We start from the raw sequence: 19,351 nt of genomic DNA, 5'->3' as shown, positions 1-19,351 counted from the left end.
AAAATGCTTTGACCAATCAGAAACTCGTCTGACTCAAATAGGGTGTAAATTACACCCCTCAAATGACTATTGTACACCCTTACGTATTTCCGTGTTTTACTCCCAAAAGGTGTAATAGAGGGTGCCATATTTTTCCAATTTCTTTTTACTCCCAAGAACACCGTTTATTTCTCTGTGTGTAGAGACGGAAAAGGGTTATATATATAATAATGTACACATAATGTTTATATATACATGTTTATATACAAGTGCTTTCAAATCCATAAAAGATGAATTGATATTTTCAAACAAAAGTTAATTATTGTGCATCAAGATGTGGACTAGATGCAAAGTGCAATGGTTTAGAATACGATTTTCAAGATCCCCTCGAGTTAAGGAGTTCATTATAATGGAGATGAGGACATCTGTACTTACCATGGACTCAATATTACCAAGGACTCTTTAATCTGTAAGTAGCACCGTTGCTTTAAAGATTCCGACATGTGAAGAAAAAACTCTTAAGATCGACTGCGTGCTCATTTCATCAATGTGTTGTTTTGTTTGCTTTGATGTCTGATTTTACCGCAGTGACTAACGGATACACAGAAAAATTAAAATGAAATGTATCAAGGTATTAATGTGATTAAATCACCATGTCTAATCAAATCGGTATATTAAAGCATATTAAAGCATGCGCTAGAATAAAAGAAAACTCACAATTTTGTGAAAATGTTGTCATTTAAAATGTATGTTCTTTCAAATTTGACCGGCACTCAGTTTTTCATTCTCAAAAAAAATTATTGTGTGTAGCGCCCTCTGCAACAGAACTCAACTATCCCTGATGATTGTAGATGGAGATTCTCACAGTGTCTAGAATCCCGCCCCCCCCCCCCCCACTCCGGAGTCGGAATGACCCCATGCGTGTTACAAAAATGTCCGGTAAAGGGGTACTTTTCGTGCGACAAAGTCCGGCCCGAAAAATTGTAAAAAAGGGTGTATTAACTTTTCACCCAGAGATTTCTTTAAAAAGGGGGTGTTTTTTCTTTTTCTCTCATCTCTTTGAACTCCTAAGAAATTATCCGAATTTAGGGGGTACATTGAGCATTTTTCATGATTTAGGGGGGTCTGCAAGGCAGGAAAAGCCCGCGAAAGGGGGGTTCGGAAATGTTGGCAGTCCTCAGATAGGGGGTGCTTTCAAAAAGAGGGAACGAGCATAATTATGCGTACCCTAAATAACACTGAGTGGTGGGGGGGGGGGGGGGGCGGGTCTGGAATATGCCTGAATTGTTTAAGAATTGTTATAGCCCAAATAAGCGTTGGAAATTTAGTGTTTTACTAATCGATGTTTCTGCATGAGTTAGTGTACGAATGAAACTAAAAGACTGAATAGGCATAAATTATTAAGAATTTGAATAGCCCAACTTTCTGTTTATATTAATCTAAAGATTTGGTCAGTTTAGGTAATGGAACAAACAAGCGTTTTCATCTGGGTCATATTCAGCGCTCAAAATACACGGGGCGGTGGGCGATTCGCCCCCGTGAGCTACATAATCGCCCCTGTCAGGTTGCTTACGGGGCGATTGCAAAATTAAAAATCGCCCCGGTGGAATTATAAAATAAAGATTATCTTTTCTGTTATAACTTTAAAACAATATTGAGTTCCAATTTTCAAACCTTAAACCAATGAAATGGAACTAAGATTAGCGTGCAAGATTTCTCGTTTTATAGGCATATTATTACCGATTCAGCTCGCAGTGCAGTCCCGTCGTCAGCAGTGGTTATAGACCTACTGCGCCGTTAATAGCGGTACGTGTGCGCGCTGCCGCGCTAGTCTGCAGGCACAGACCCTAATCTGACACTTAATAAAATAAAAAAAATTACGCCTTGAGAGAAGTCTAGCCCAGCTACCTGCTGGTTGTCAGGAGTAGCTACAGTACATGGCCTATGTAGTCTAGTTTATAGTGCAGACTCACTTTTACGACTGACCAGGGTTTGTGCTTGCAGACTACTGCCGCGCCATGTCTGCTGGAGCTGGAAGCGATCGCGCAAGGGCAGAAACATGGTCAGTTTTTCGTTGTCAGCAAATAATGAACCTCGACCAGTAAATCAATATTAGGGACTTTTAGATTTGCACGTTGAGAACGTGGACTGCAACGTGTGACCTCCTTTTAAGGCACTGCCAGTGCTAAAAGGACGTCACATGTGACTGCCAGTGCCTTAAAAGGAAGTAACACGTCCACGCAAATCTAAAAGTCCCTATTGAGAAGAAGAGGAAGATGAAGAGAACAAGATGTCGTGAAAACCACCGACTAAATGTTTGATGAAACGCCCCCTGGTCATATTAATTTATACAGTTGATCCGGAAATTTGTGAACATAGAGCAGTTACGTATGCCCAGACTATGCCGCAGGCCTTTACGTGCTTAGGTGCATGGTCATAACTGTTTATCCTACAACGTTCACACAACATAAAAAGCATTCCTCCCATAGCAACCACAGCAAGCATCACATCTAAAAACTGTTCCTCTGACAAAAGAACACAATTTACAGTATTTGGGATTAGTCTGCCGATCTACTATAGCTTTATTTAACGTTATTTTCAAAATACTTGTATCATGAAATCGAAAATGTATTTCGAAAAATGTATAAATAAGAATGTTTAAATGAACATCTGACATTTAAACTTTGTTGAAAATAATCAAATCAATCCTGCCCTGACCCTAACTTAGCTAGTGAATTAAAAAAAAAAGAGTTACAACTATGGAAGTGTAAACCTATGGAAAACCTTAATAGCTATCTAACCTATTACTACCAGAAGATTATACATATTAGTTTGAAAACTTTAGGTTGCTCCCTTGTTGGAGTATTACTATTCACAGGTAAAATTCATGTTTTTAAAGAACACAAATAATAAGTACCCCTTCACCTCATCTAATTACAGCTTTCCTTATCTGAGAGGTGCCCCTATCCCTTTGACATGTTGTTGTTGTTGATGGTAATACTTTTATGGCGTTCATTCAGTACTGAATATATACGCAATGTCTTCAGTTTTATAAGAAAAATCAGTGATCCGTAAAGAAAACTGAAAGCACGAAATTGTAATAATATTCCTTTGACATAAGCGCCCCTTCCAATTTTAATAAGTGCTCCTTTTCAGGTACGAGAATTGCTCCTTACCACCTCTGATAAATGCCCTATTTTGCTTGCTATAGGTTGTCTGGATGTGTGTGTGTGTGTGCGTGTGTGTGTTTGTGTGTTAGTGTGTTAGATGACGGGCGTGGTGTGAGTGTGTGTATTGAATGTAAGGAGATTTTAAGCAAGATAAAAAGACTTTTCGGATGGTGGAAACAGAGGGACCTTACGGTGTTTGGAAAAATTCATTTATTAAAATCATATGCATTATGTAAATTAAATTACGTTTTTGCTTCACTAGTGGTCCAAAGAGGGTCATATCGGAAATACAGAAAATATGTTTTGAATTTATATGGAATGGAAAGATAGAATTAAGAGATTAATATTGTATCAAGGTTATGATGAAGGAGGGTTACGAATGACTAATTTTGACACGTTTGTAAAAACCCAACGGGTAATGTGGGTGAAAGACTACTGTACGGAGAAAAATCTATGAGATGGAAGCTATACTTTGATTTCTGCTTCAAGGTGGTAGGGGGTAGATTTATTTTTTTGTGTAACTATGATTCCAAGTTATTCAGTTTCAAAGTACCTAAGTTTTATTTAGAAATGATCAAAGCATGGGAAGAGTTAGAAGGTTCTAGGAATTTTTGAAGAAAAGAATAATCCAATTATTTTTAACAATCAAGATTTCTTATTGAAAAAGAAAATGATTTTTAATGAAGAGTTGTTTACACGCAATATAATTTTTATTCAAGATATTTTTGCTGAAAATGGCATGCAGGCAATATCTCATTTTCAAAATTTGGGGTTAAAAGGAAACAAAATTGTTGATGTATGGAATATTGGGGAAGCTTTTTGAGAAGCGGAAAAAAGGATAACTGGAGTTTAGTGAATGTAAAAGAGTATGATATTTTAATGCAGTTTAACAATACTGTGAAGCTCCTCAGGGATGTATTATCGAGGAAGGTTTATGAATATTTTATAGAGAAGTTACAAAATTTATTTGTCTTGAAGATTCATGATGGACGGGAATTTTCAGATTTTCAAATAAGGTATGTAGGGAGATATTTAGTAGGCCTAGGAAAGTTTGGTTTGTGTTTTGTGTTTGGTTGGATGGGGTTATTTGTTTTATGATACAACTGATTTCATTTTGTTTTCATCAATTGTACAATGTATGTAATGTAAATGTTTGAATTATGTCAAGGAAAAAAAATGTACTTTATTTCTAAAAATTAATTTGTATTTGGAATCATAATAAAAAAAGAACAGAAACTATAAAAAAAAAAAAAAAAAAAAAAAAAAAAAGTGTGTATGTGTGCTGGAGGGGATGTGTAGAAAATTTTCAGTAAACTTAATAATAATAATAATAATAATAATGTAACTTATATCGCGCCAAATCCACTCTCGCTGAATTTGTGAAAGGTAGAGCTTGTATTTATGGACATGTTCAGAGGTTAGTGCCAGGTTTTCTTGCAAATCGTATAAAGATAGGCATCCATGATGTAACCATGGTGACATCAGGATCTCCTCCTCCTAGGATTGTCATGATGCTGCAGAATAAAAAGAAAAAAAATGTCATGAAAAACGCCAAAATCACAGCCAATGTTAAAGATAAACACATGAACCATGTGTCCCCCTTTTAAATATGTCCGAAATCGGCACACTCAAAACAAGTATTCTGCCCATTTAAAATAACAAATATTGCAAGAATGTTTGATGTAACAATTTCAATCAAAAAATTATTAAAACCACCCCAACAAATATGTTCTTTCTCAAAAGGACTTTCATGATTCATGTGTATCATTTAGGCCTACTAGCAATAAAAAATTTTCGTTTGAGTAATAGTTATAGTAAAATAAACGTTTCATGAAAACCACTTGGACAACCAACTCAAGTATCCTCCGGATAACTATCACCACAGGATCACTTTCCCGCAGAGCGATTATCCTGTTTTCCATACGCATGGCATAGTGTGCAGGCAAGAACCCTTGTCAATCGTTTGCACTATGAGACAACCAAAGACTCTGTATTTTAGCAGCTTCTGAAACAGTCAGAAACTGACGTATCTAGCTCTGCTTAAGGCTGTAGGTATTGTGGTGGCAGACTAAGCATGACAAGTGGTCAGTTGTCAGGACTCAGGATGGTATTGTCCTCGGGGTCGTTGTCTATTCAGCAAACACAGACTATAAATTGACACCTTACCACATTTCATAAAGCCTTTAGAAGAGCCTATATATGTTAGTCTCTGCTATGTCAGGTGCGTAGAAAGTGCAGAGCATAATTGTAGTCTCATAGGTCAGACACTGTTATGCAGAACGACCGACAAGCGTCTGCCCCAGCAAACTACATGTAGTTGTTGCTCGGGAGGAGTAGTCAGTGCAAGCAGTAAATATTTTAGAAAGTGTTTAATCTGTCTCTGACATGATACTCGTCATGATTTCTCCTTTGTCTACACATACCTCTTTTGGAAGTCCATAAAGTAGGATGTACCAGGGTTGTCCTTCATGAAATGATAGCGGCAGCGTATGTTTTATAACACTCGATGAACTCGGTCACAGAAACATTATATCGTATGTCAATATCCACCCTGCGCAGTAAGATAATGAGAGGGAGAGAGAGAGAGAGAGAGAGAGAAGGGGGGGGGGGGGGCAAAGAGAGAGAGAGGGGGATACAGAGATAGAGAGAGACAGAGAGAGAGAGGGAGACAAAGAGAGAGACAGAGAGACACAGAGAGAGACATAATAATAATGATAATAATAAGATATTTCTATACCGCAAATTTCATAATGCCTCTTAAAGGCTAAGCGGTTTGGAAGGAAAATAGTTGATAAGTAAAAGAAACAGAATTAGCATTACAAATGACATCAATTCAATTAGCATTACAAATGACATCAATTCAATTAGCATTACAAATTTGCAAATAAACATAATACATGTTCACAATTACAAATCACTAACTACCAAAATACCAATAGTTCAAAAATTATTAGTATCTAACGTTAATCTACAAAATATAAAAGGCAAAAGTTTAGGGGGCTATTCGTGTTTTTAGCATTGTTTTTAGCATTTATTTAAAAAACTAGCGTTGCAATTTGAAGAGGGAGATCGTTCCAAGGAAATGTAGCTGCATAAACGAAAAAAACATTGACCGCATTGTTTGTTATGAAATAGTGTGAGACCGAGAGAGGAGAGATTGAGAGGAGAGATTGAGAGGAGAGATTGAGAGGCAGATCGCAAAGTCCGGACAGGAGTGTATCGAGAAAGGAGTTGTAAGTTGTAAGTGATGCGAGAAGTGATAGGAAACCAGTGAAGTTTTTGAAGAATAGGGGTAATGTGAGAAGCCCAAGAAACACAAGAAACAAGAGTTTCATAATCACTAATTTAGGTTTACATCAACGCTGGGTTGTGTTATTCCTCCCATATGATTGTGTTCTTTACCTTTTTTGGTCAGCAAACGGCAGTTGTAGAGTGGTGTATTTCTCCTTCATATGCTGATAGCCAACTGGTGTGCTAGCCTTCAGATCTCGGTTGTTCGTCTGCATACAGAGATGCATGGATCCAATCATGAAATCATAATCATGTAAAACATAGCTGATTAGAAAGCAGCCATGATAATTTTCGGGGGAAAGGGGTTACCGATTGTAATAAAGTTTTTAAGGATTAAATAGCTTTTCACAACTTACATAAAGTGTTCTAAAATAAGATATTCTCCATGCATTTTATCGTACTTTGTTCTAAAAATTATCCTTTTACTTAAAATCGAAAAGATTAAATTTCTTGAAATGTAAACACTGCTCGCAAACAGCGCTCAAAATACACGGGGGCAGTGGGCGATTCGCCCCCGTGAGCTACAAAATCGCCCCCGTCAGGTTGCTCACAGGGGCGATTGCAAAATTAAAAATCGCCCGGTGGAATTATAAAAAAAGATAATCTTTTCTGTTATAACTTTAACACAATATTGAGTTTCAATTTTCAAACCTTAAACCAATGAAATGGAACTAAGATTAGGGTGAAGATTTCTCGTTTTATGAGTAGGCCTATTATTACCGATTCAGCTCGCAGTGCAGTTCCGCCGTCAGCAGTGGTTATAGGCCTACTGCGCCGTTAGTAGCGGTGCGTGTGCACGCTGCCGCGTCATGTCTGCTGGAGCTGGAGGCGATCGGGCAAGGGCAGAAACATGGTCATGGCCTGGAGAAGTTTTTCGTTGTCAGCAAATAATGAACCTCGACCAGTAAATCAATATTAGGGACTTTTAGATTTGCACGATGAGAACGTGGACTGCAACGTGTGACCTCCTTTTAAGGCACTGCCAGTGCTTAAAAGGACGTCACATGTGATTGCCAGTGCCTTAAAAGGACGTAACACGTCCACGTCCACGCAAATCTAAAAGTCCCTTTTGAGGAGAAGAGGAAGACCAAAATGTCGTGGAATCAGGGGCGGCGATTTCTTAATGACCGGGGGGGGGGGACGAAATGCGATTTTTTTTTTTTTACGCGGATGTTATGCGAGGGAGCGTAGCGACCGAGCGAGATTTTTTTTGCAATTTTATTAGTCTAAACGCTGCACTCTTGGGCCTTCCAGAGCCTAAAAGTGTGTTGCAGTCATTATTCAGTATATGCTATATAATGTGGGGTTGTTTAGCTGTATGGTTAGTACTCAAATGAAGACACATAGAGAAACATCAGAGTTAGGTTGCATTCCAGCATGCCTGGTTATATTGTGTATAGAAGAGCCCATACACCACAGTGTACATTAACTGTGTGTATGTGTGTATAGCACGTAGCATTGAGTCAATGTATAAGATCACATATTACATGCTATACAATTTATTTTGCACTTTTTCAAATTTCCAGGGGGGACGATCCCCCCCTAAAAAAAATGAGGGGGGGGGGGGACGTGTCCCCCCGTCCCCCCCCCCGGGATCGCCGCCCCTGCGTGGAATGATATGGTAACATGGGCAGATCTACGGCAGGGGGGGGGGGGGTTGGGCTGCCAAGTGAAAATGTGATATTAAAGCGGGGGGAGGGGGATTCTAGAGAGGATGACTACTAATCTATTTTTTTTTTCAGGGGGCGGGGGGAAGTGAAGCGCCGTTTTAGCATGACTTTCTTTTAACTCTTACTTTCACCTATCTCAGATAACCCTAAGTTTTTGGTTGCTGCCTTATATGTAGTTGATAATGCATGATTAAAATAAAGAGAGAGAGAGAGAGAGAGAGAGAGAGAGAGAACCACCATCATTTGCAATGGTTCAGGGTTCGTGTAATGTACATTTGAAACCATTTCTTAGCGTCTCAACCCTAAAAAAATAGCAAAACTGTTTTTGAGGAAAAGCATTATACTGAATTAAAAAAGAATAATAGCTTCACATTGGATCATACTAATACTGATACGGGCTAAAGACAATGTGGTATTTGTATAGAGGTATTCCAAAATGACATTCTGATAATCAACATATTTTGTTCTGGTATCATATGTATATACGCATAATACAACTGATCTTTATGATTTCTTAACGTGACATAGCGTCTTCTCCCTCTGCAAACAAAACAGAAAACAAGGTTATTTAATAAAAGGACCATGCGACAAATAATCATTGTGATTCAAATTGATGCAAGGATTTTTTTTGAATTAGTAATGCTTTCACCAGAATCTTCTTTGTAAAAACGACTTTTACAAATCTCAGCCATGCAATTCTGCCATTGTGCTGTAAGATCACTTTGAGATTAGGAGAAGTGTATTATGTAATGGGCATTTTAAATTGAACGGAACGTCTCAACTCAGTAAGCATGGCTGAGATTTGTAAAAGTTGTTTTTACAAAGAAGATTCGGGTGAATAGCATGCTTATTCAAACAAATATTCCCATCAATTTGAATCACAATCATTATTTGTCGCTTAATCCCTTTTAATGACCATGTTTTCTTTTTCATTTGCAAGGGGAGAAGAAGATATGTCACGTTAAAGACATCATACAAATCAGTGTTGTATGCGTATATATTATATACACAGGCCAGTAACAGCTATTTTGCTTGTAAATTTGTAAGAGGGAAAATGCTGATTGAAATGATAATGATGAAATAGCAAATAATTGAGGAGTATCATAGGTACCAATTCAATGGATATTTGTATAAAAAATAGCCCCCGTCAGTACTAAAAGAGCCCCGTGAGAAGGCTCACGGGGGCTCTTTTTTCGGGGGAAGAGCCCCGTGGACAAACAATTAATTTGAGCCCTGCTCGGAAAGGAAGTAAAAATGTCAGCTTGTGGAGCAATCGTCATAGACTCACATAGTCAAGATATGAGTCGATGCAATCATTCAGTTTCTTCATGATGACGTCATCAGGATGATCGATGTAAATGATGTCGAAAGCTAAGACAGCCAGGCATCCGTTAGGTTTGAGGACGCGATTGACTTCCTTCCTGAACTCAGTCCAGTCGAAGTAATGACTAGCGGTGGCTGATGTAATGAGGTCCACCGAGGAATCTGGCGTTGGTAAATCCTCAGCTCTACCAACACTTTAAAAGACAAATAAAAAAGGAAAATTTATCTTTGTCATATTTTCAATGTATGTCATAATGCTCGTCTTCCTTGGACAGAGTTATCAGCTGTTATAATATTATTTAGGAATAACTTTGCGGTCTGTTCCAATGAATCATGGACTTGGATAGATTTGTTGGGCGCAACCTCCGGATTATTAACAATATCTTCAGACAAGCATAATGACACGATGAACCCTCCTTATCAACAAGTCGACAAAGATAGTGTTGATAACATTACTTTGAATTCAAGATGTTCACAACGCTAGAGCTATCGAATAGAAGGTGCTGAATGTTGTACCGACTACAGGCTCTCCGCAAAACCCTACCAAAAGTATTGTCCGGCACAACGATCAATTTGAACAAACTTTCATATCTAAAAATCCAAGGGCCTAAAAGGATCAATTCTCCCACCAATGGTCCTATTCTTCCACCAAAGAACTAATCCCTCCACCGAAGGACCGATTCTAAAACCAAAGGACTAATCCTTTTACCAAAAGACCGACCCCTCCTTCAAAGGACAACTCCTAAAATCAAAGGACCAGTTCCTCTACCAAAGGACCAATCCCTCCACCAAAGGACCAATCCCTCCACCAAAGGACCAATCCCTCCACCAAAGGACCAATCCCTCCACCAAAGGACCATTCCTCCACCAAAGGACCAATCCCTCTACCAAAGGACCGATCCCTCTACCAAAGGACCAATCCCTCTACCAAAGGACCAATCCCTCTACCAAAAGGACCAATCCCTCTACCAAAAGGACCAATCCCTCTACCAAAAGGACCAATCACTCCACCAAAGGACCAATCCCTCTACCAAAGGACCAATCCCTCTACCAAAGGACCAATCCCTCTACCAAAAGGACCAATCCCTCTACCAAAGGACCAATCCCTCCACCAAAGGACCAATCCCTCCACCAAAGGACCAATCCCTCTACCAAAAGGACCAATCACTCCACTAAAGGACCAATCCCTCTACCAAAGGACCAATTCCTCTACCAAAGGACCAATCCCTCTACCAAAAGGACCAATCACTCTACCAAAAGGACCAATCCCTCCACCAAAGGACCAATCCCTCCACCAAAGGACCAATCCCTCTACCAAAAGGACCATTCACTCCACTAAAGGACCAATCCCTCTACCAAAGGACCAATTCCTCCACCAAAGGACAATCCCTCTACCAAAGGACCAATCCCTCTACCAAAGGACCAATCCCTCTACGAAAGGACCAATCCTTCCACCAAAGGACCAATCCCTCCACCAAAGGACCAATCCCTCCTCCTATAGTTCCAAATAATTTCTAGATGGAAATGACGTTTCTTTGACAACTAGAGTGGAACCAGACTAAAGAAAGTTCTTGGACCGTAAAGTGAGAGAACGACAAAACTGATACTCTGACATTCCTGAGAGATTTGTAAACTCATGGAGCAGCTACTGTTTCTTAAGGAACAAAAAGGGCATATTAAAAAAAAAATTTAATCATTAAATCTTCATCCATTATTACATGATTATTTGGACGAATCAGGCAATCTAATGCACACCCTTACCAACGGGGAGGTATTTATTCTACATGTATAGCCTTTCTCGTTAACGCTGCCTACATTTTTGTTCATTTCATTCATTCTTCAGTTTAAAAAAACATGCAAACATTGAAATATATACAAAGTATTTCAAGGAAAATACATCGTGCATTAAATGAATTCATATAAGAAAAAAAAAAATAACGGGACCATCGGGATTGAGAGGTTAATGGTCCAGATAATTGTCAAGTTATAACATTAATAGGGACTTTTAGATTGAGTGGACGAGAACGGCGCGGACGTCCACTGATCATGCGTGTCTATGGCAAGCGTTTTTAATATTTATTCCCGTCTTGATATCACGAATTCAATTTTTGATATCAAGAAATGATTTTCTGTTGTAAAGCAATTGTAATTATTTATATCAAGAAATGATGTTCTGTTGTAAAGCAATGGTAATTCTTGATATCAAGAAATCGGAATAAATGTTTAAAACGGCTTGCCATAGACACACATGATCAGTGGATGTTCGCGCCGTTCTCGTTCACATAAGTCCCTAATATTTCGGCTGGAGATGAATGAAAATAGGTATAAAAAAGGTGTTGGAGGTATTGAATAAGAAACTTAAATTGAAAACAAAAGAAAATGATAAATGATTATAACCTATTGATAAAATGGTAACAAGTATAATTTATCTTACCTGAAAGATATATTCTTTTGATTTTGAGCCGTCTTTGCTACATCTATCTGCGCAGAACTCACATCAACTCCTAAAACCTCATCAAAGTAAGGAGCCAATGACCGTGTAAGTGCCACAACCGACATCAAGGGCCATCTGAAATGGTTTCGCTTTCTGTAGAAATAAGATGATTAGTGGGGGCTGTTAGGGATATTTTGGTGCAGATTTTGGCGCTCTCTGGGACTGCAATATTGGGCAAATCCAACGTAGCCGCCATCTGAGTTAAAGGTCAAGCGTAGTTCCAAAATGAAAAGCGCTTGTATGATAATAGTTTATATATTTATAGGGTTTTGGGGGGTCAGAGAATCTGATTATAATGTTCTTTCATTGATTTCAGATGTCCTTTGGGGCTGACATACTGGTCATATTGGTCAAATCCAAAATGGCCGCCATCTGAGTTACAGGTCAAGTGTAGTTTCGAAAGGAAATGGGCTAGTATGATAAAAGTTTATCCATTTACGGGGGTTTTCGGGGCCAGAGAATCTGATTATGATGTTCTTTCATCGATTTGAGATCTCCTCGGGTCATACTGGTAGTATTGTTCACATTCAAAATAGCCGCCATCTGAGTTACAGGTCAAGTGTAGTACGAAAGGAAACGGGCTAGTATGATACAAATTGGATTTATGGAGTTTTCGGGGTCATAGAATCTGAATATCATGTTCTTTTACCAATTTGAGGTCTCCTTGGGCTGTCATGCTGGTCATATTGGTCAAATCAAAAATCCAAAATTGCTGCCACCTTTGAGTAAAAGGTCAAGTGTAGTTCCAAAAGGAAAAGGGCTAGTATGATAACAGTTTATATAGTAAGGGGGTTTTCGGGGTCAGAGAATCTGATTATGACGTTGCTTGTATCAATTACAGGTCTCCTCGGGGCTGTCATGCTGGTCATATTGGCTAAATAAAAAGATGCCGCCATCCGAGGTAAAGGTCAAGCGTAGTTTCAAAAGGAAAAGGACTAGTATGATAAAGTTGATGAATTCATGGGGTTTCGGGGTCGGATAATCTGATTATGATGTTCTTTTATCAATAAGCGAGTTCGTAATTGCACATTGCGCATGCGCCGAAATCGGGAACGCACTTTTCCAAAGGTCACATGAGCATAAAGACAGCTGAGAGAGGAACTGTAATTTATTTGTGTGCTGGCCTTTCATTTATGAATGATCACATCTGACACATCAGTTACCGAAAATCATTTCTGAATGTCGGATTTGGTTCTTTATAGTAAACTTTAACTTGGAATCTGGTCATCGGTAAAGTATTATCGGCATTATCGTGATCTAAGTCCCCAGGGACTCGGATCCACGGACACTTTTTACTCTGAAAAAACATTTCCTAACTTCCAAAATTATTACCAACAAAGCGCGTTTAATGGATTATTACGTTATTTAGTCAAGCCAGTTTATCTAGTACTAGTAGGCATATTAAAGTCCTTCACTATTTAAAATAAAGCAAACTATAATTTAAATTTATTTAGTCAAGCATTGATTAGGCTGAATTAAGGAATATTATATTTATTAATTTCACATTGCCTAACGATTATTGAAGACGAAATATAACTTTCATTAAATTTTGTTTTTAAATGATATTACTGATTTATTTAGTCAAACCAATTATCTAGTAGGCCCATTAAGAGAAACACTATAAAATTGTCTATATATTCTTCGTGGTGCGAGTTCCCCTTGCGTGTTAAGATCATCAAATTTCCCATAGGAGGGGACTTACACAGTGGCGGATCCACCCGGCGGCAAGAGGGGGGGGGGGGGGGGAAGGCTAATTCGTGAGAAAATATTTAGCGCCGACTCAGCCAGCCGGTGAATAAAGCAATTTTTAAAAATTAATTTATTATTTATTATTATTGTTATTATTATTGCCTGTGGGGGAGGGGGAGCGGGCCCCCGTCCCCCCCCCCCCCCCCGTGGATCCGCGCCTACTCTTGTACACGTCATGTGATTCCTGACTGAACTTAATGTTTATAATTATGATTGTAGCATGAGCTAAGTCCAGCATTTTGTGTGCCAATATATGTTAAAAAGAGAGTGCCATCGCTGAAATTTATTCACGGTTGCAGTCTGAGCATGAGCAGATAAAGGTCATTGCAGAACAAATTTTGAAACCCACGCAGACGAAATACTGGATACGTGCTCATGAAAGTTATGTAACATTATTCATTCATGCCCATTCAGTGCAATCCATGGTACACAGGTGGAGGTATTCTTTGAAAAGGGGGAACAAAGGCTATTTATATAGCACATCCATCACTGTAGGAGTGATTTTTTTCAAAATGTACAATTTGGGACCTCTTCATGTTTTGAAGATCTGTGGATACTCGGGGTCATTGCAGTAAGGTGCTAACCGTGAACTGGTCTATTGATCACGTAGACATTTTAAGTTTCTCTTCGAATTCTGCGATTTTGTAAGAGCTATGGTACTTTTGTTTTTAGCGCTCCTAAATAAGCTATGATATCAGTAGTCGTAATAATAGCGTTTCAAAGTTTAAAAATTCAAGCAAAATTGTCTAGGTTAGTGCAAAAATCAAAATACTTCTTTATTATTCATCGATTATTTTTAATGATTCTTAATGATTAATTTAATGTAATAGATCATTGAGTTTTAAATGGGGTCAAATTTGACTTGTTACATAACAATGTAAGAGAGAAGGAGAGGTTTTCTCTAAAATGAAATGAAAGGAATCTTGAAAGTAAAATAGCCCTTTCATTTCATTTTTTGAAATAAACTCTAATCCATCCCTTGATATTTAATTGATCATCAACAGAAACAAAATGCTAGGCCACGCACTTTTCGAAGCGTGACCAAGATTCAAAGTATGCTTAAATGGGGGCATTGAAGTATGTAGAAAAAACAGGATTAAGATCCCATGCAACGCTTCGAAATGTAAAAGAAGAATAAGAAAAATAAAGTTGAGATTCGATCTTTATGTCTAGACGTTGCATTATGCAATGCGTATGGTATTATAAGCCATCTCAGAGTGATTATAGACGTTATTTTTAAGCTGTCCGGGTTTTTGAAGATAATGCTTCAAAACAAATCGAACAAGCTGTTTAATTCTTTTGGATCTTCTGGATCGCCACCCCTGCGTGGAATGATATGATATAACATGAGGCAGATCTACGGCGGGGGGGGGGGGGGGGGGGGGGGGGGGTAGGGGATTTAACCCCCTCCTCCCACCCCCCCCCGGCCCCTTGGGCTGCCAAGTGAAAATGTGATATTAAAGCGGGGGGAGGGGGATTCTGGAGAGGAGGACTACTAATCTATTTTATTTTTTTCAGGGGGCGGGGGGAAGTGAAGCGCCGTTTTAGCATGACTTTCTTTTTAACTCTTACTTTCACCTATCTCAGATAACCCTAAGTTTTTGGTTGCTGCTTTATATGTAGTTGATAATGCATGATTAAAATAAAGAGAGAGAGAGAGAGAACCACCATCATTTTGCAATGGTTCAGGGTTCGTGTAATTTACATTTGAAACCATTTCTTAGCGTCTCAACCCTAAAAAAATAGCAAAACTATTTGTGAGGAAAAGCATTATACTGAATTAAATAGAGAATAATAGCTTCACATTGGATCATACTAATACTAATACGGGCTAAAGACAATGTGGTATTTGTATAGAGGTATTCCAAAATGACATTCTGATAATCAACATTTGTTCTGGTATCATATACGCATAATACAACTGATCTTTATGATTTCTTAACGTGACATAGCTTCTTCTCCCTCTGCAAACAAAACAGAAAACAAGGTTATTTAATAAAAGGACCATGCGACAAATAATCATTGTGATTCATATTGATGCAAGGATTTTTTGAATATGCAATGCTTTTCACCAGAATCTTCTTTGAAAAACGACTTTTACAAATCTCAGCCATGCAATTCTGCCATTGTGCTGTAAGATCACTTTGAGATTAGGAGAAGTGTATTATGTAATGGGTATTTTAAATTGAATGGAACGTCTCAACTCAGTAAGCATGGCTGAGATTTGTAAAAGTTGTTTTTACAAAAATGATTCGGGTGAATAATAGTGCTTATTCAAACAAATATTCGCATCAATTTGAATCACAATCATTATTTGTCGCTTAATCCCTTTTAATGACCATGTTTTCGTTTTCGTTTGCAAGGGGAGAAGAAGATATGTCACGTTAAAGACATCATAAAGATCAGTGTTGTATGCGTATATATTATATACACAGGCCAGTAACAGCTATGTAGCTTGTTAATTTGTAAGAGGGAAAATGCTGATTGAAATGATAATGATGAAATAGCAAATAATTGAGGAGTATCATAGGTACCAATTCAATGGATATTTGTATAAAAAAGAGCCCCCGTTAGTAATAAAAGAGCCCCCGTGAGAAGGCTTACGGGGGCTCTTTTTTCGGAGGAAGAGCCCCCGTGCCTCAATACATATTATTTCATTCACCTGCAAAGAATAATAGTATTTCAATAGACAGAAACCGAACTGCATACATTAGTTGTTGCCAGGTTGGACAAACATTGTGGCTTGACCTACCTAGCAACACTTAATATATGCAGTTTGCATTCTGACTATTGAAATACTATTATTCTTATCAGGTGAATGAAATAACTTGTATTGAGGCACTTCACAAAGACTTATGCATTAGATTTGGTTACATTACGAAAATTGCCTATTAACATTCGATCGTGAAATAAACATTCCAAATACATTCACGTATACACACTACGAACATGACTGACAAAGAAAGCGGACAAAATATACAGTTCCTCAGGTAGACATAGGAACATCCCTTCACTGCTATTATGTAAAATGTGTAGAACAGTGTCACATGCATATTCACTTTTTACATAATAGCAGTGAAGGGATGTTCCTTTATCTACCTGAGGAACTGTATATTTTGTCCGCTTTCTTTGTCAGTCACGTTCATAGTGACACATGCTTTATAATCATAACATTACTTTAGGTAAAGTGACATCGTCCGAGCGTTCTTAAACGCGCCGAATAGGGCGCACAAATAGTGTATACAGGCGCGGATCCAGGATTTTCCAATAGGGGGGGGGGGGGGGGGGCGGAAATTCGAAATTCGCGCAGACCGTTATTTAAACTTACCAATACTGACAAGGTCATATTAGAAGCACTGTACTTTAATAGTGTACTGGTACCTACAAGCGGGCACAATTATTTTGGAAAGGGGACATGCTCACGTCACATCTCTTGTCCGATATCAACATTCCCGTTTTCAAGTTATGCTCGCGCGCAATTTTTTTGACATTTCCATCAGTGGGGCTGAAGCCTCTTGCCCCAATATCTATTTCCTGGTTTAATAATATGGCGAGTGAGCGGAAATTTGAGCTTATGTATGTTGTGAAAAGTGTTAATTGTCACCAAAAATACGAGATAAGATATAACAAATGCATATTGGTTTTTTAATTTTCGGGGAAAAGAGAGGCTGCAACCCCATCCCGCATTAACTGCAGGTGTTTTGAAATCAAATCAGACTCCCCAAAAAAGTATTAACCAAAACGCACGAATCCTGTTTCAAAAATCCAAAAAATGTCAGCTTCAGAGGGGGGCACATCACCCCTCAGACTCCCTCTAAAAGTATTAACCGAATCGCACGAATCCAGGTAAAAAAAAATCAGCTTCAGAGCTAGAGAGAAAGCGTGAAATTAACGCTGGCGCTAATGCGTAAGCAGGGGCGGCGGAGCTATTTCCAAAGTGGAAAGCACCAACAAAAAGGGCACCTACAAAGCGAAATCTCAAAGCGAAAATATACATTTTTTTAGACATTGGTATATACCCTTTCATTGTGATTCCATTATCAGGGACGATTTCAATATTTGTTTTTCTTTATATATCATACAAGATATTGCTTAAGCATCACACTTTCGGCTGGGTGTGATTGTCTGAATATTCATTTGCGAGCGAGCAAAGCGAGCGAGAAAAAATGTAAGATCTGTGAGGTCGCAGAGTGAAAAATTACATCTTATAAAGAGGAAAAAAACAAATCGTGATGGGGTTATAAGCATCACGGAAGACTGAAAAAACATTTGTTTTAAAGTGACATATTGTATCATCTATAAATGCGAGCGAGCGAGCGACCTTTTTAGGGGAAATTACTCTTAGTCGCTTTAAATTAGGTGCAAGACTAATGATGAGCAGGTTAGGGGCACGTGCCCCCCCCCCCCGTGCCTACACTTATTAGAAAAGAAAAGGAGCATGTGTCAAGGTACAAAGAGTAATTATCAAAGGTTCAAACGGGGCACTTCTTACACCTGAAAGGAGGCACTCACCAGAAATGAGATAGGGCACTTATGAATATGGGAAATGGGCATTTGTTGACGGAAAAGGGGCATCCATCAGAAATTGATTTATCAGAGGTGAAAAGGGCATTTATGAAAAGGGGATAGGTCCTTATTAGAAAGGAAAAGGGGCACGATTCAAAATAAAAGGGCAGTTAGCAAAGGTGAAAATGGGCACCCATCATAGATGAAAAGAGTACTTATCAGGAGGGGAAGGGGTACTTTTCAAAGTAAAACGAGCATCTCTCAGATTTGAATAGGGGCAATTATCGGAGGTGAAGAGCGCACTGAAGTAAAAGAATTAACTTCTCATATATGAAAATGGTCATTTACCAGAGATGAAAAGGGACACTTTTTATTTATGAAGGGCCTCATTTTTCTAAATAGCCCTTATCAGATAGGAAAGGGGGCACATGTGTTGATGAAATGTGCGCTTATCCGAGTTAAAAAGGGGAAGGGGCACTTCTTTACAAAGTAAAAGTGGCCCTTGGGGGGGGGGGGGGTACTTAAAGAGTGGTGCGAACTTTGCCCCCTACCCTGCCACCGGCCCATCATCTTAAAATCCAAAATGATGTTGTAGGGGCCGGGCGCGGCTTTATCATGAGTGCTTTTATGTGAACTTCTTTTTTATAAATATATATGCTGGATTCCGACCCAGATTGCACACTCTAAAATGATAGTATGATCATCCCAATACGCTTGTAGTTCACGTATGCACCCCTTCCTCCTAATCCGTCGTTACCGTCACTGCCATTTACGTATGGCCGGCCGGCGTATTTTTTATTTACACGCTAGCGAGGGGAATTTCTCGATTAATTCCAATGAAACCGCTTAAAATTCCAATGAAAACCGCTCGCGAAGAGTCTAGCCTAGATCGGAGAGCTCGCTAGTGCTATACGCTAGTGTGAATTTACATCCAGGAGAAAGTTTGCTTAATTTTTTTTTTGAAACACTTGAACGGTTATGGAAACTGTTTGTGTTTCTAATCTCCAAATATTTATATTATTCTGCATCAAATATAAAACATTGATTTCTACGGTGATATGTAAAGGCACGAACTTACGTTAATACATACCCAACCAAGAAGGTGCACTGCGCCATGGCAATACATTTTAACAAACACATCAACATGTTACCTAGACAACTCATCACCA

The 19,351-nt window shown here is 38.7% G+C and overlaps 2 protein-coding genes across 2 annotated transcripts; one reads left to right on the top strand and one right to left on the bottom strand.

Annotated features, from left to right (window-relative positions):
• Positions 1 to 4,560: 4,560 nt before the first annotated feature.
• Positions 4,561 to 9,768, bottom strand: LOC115926182. Its single transcript, XM_030990749.1, has 4 exons — positions 9,749 to 9,768; positions 9,399 to 9,627; positions 6,552 to 6,649; positions 4,561 to 4,663 (listed from the first exon to the last, which is right to left on the bottom strand). Exons 1-4 carry the CDS (start codon positions 9,766 to 9,768, stop codon positions 4,561 to 4,563), a joined length of 450 nt encoding a protein of 149 aa, XP_030846609.1.
• Positions 9,769 to 9,901: 133 nt separating this feature from the next.
• Positions 9,902 to 10,944, top strand: LOC115926181 (non-classical arabinogalactan protein 31-like). Its single transcript, XM_030990748.1, has 2 exons — positions 9,902 to 9,933; positions 10,194 to 10,944. The coding sequence occupies exons 1-2, from the start codon at positions 9,902 to 9,904 to the stop codon at positions 10,942 to 10,944; spliced, it is 783 nt and encodes a 260-aa protein (XP_030846608.1).
• Positions 10,945 to 19,351: the final 8,407 nt, after the last annotated feature.

Source organism: Strongylocentrotus purpuratus, unplaced genomic scaffold (genome assembly GCF_000002235.5).
Source record: "Strongylocentrotus purpuratus isolate Spur 01 unplaced genomic scaffold, Spur_5.0 spur5_scaffold_19, whole genome shotgun sequence".
Taxonomy (NCBI): domain Eukaryota; kingdom Metazoa; phylum Echinodermata; class Echinoidea; order Camarodonta; family Strongylocentrotidae; genus Strongylocentrotus; species Strongylocentrotus purpuratus.
The sequence above is the reverse complement of the archived record's forward strand: the minus strand, read 5'-3'. Positions and strand labels throughout refer to the sequence as shown.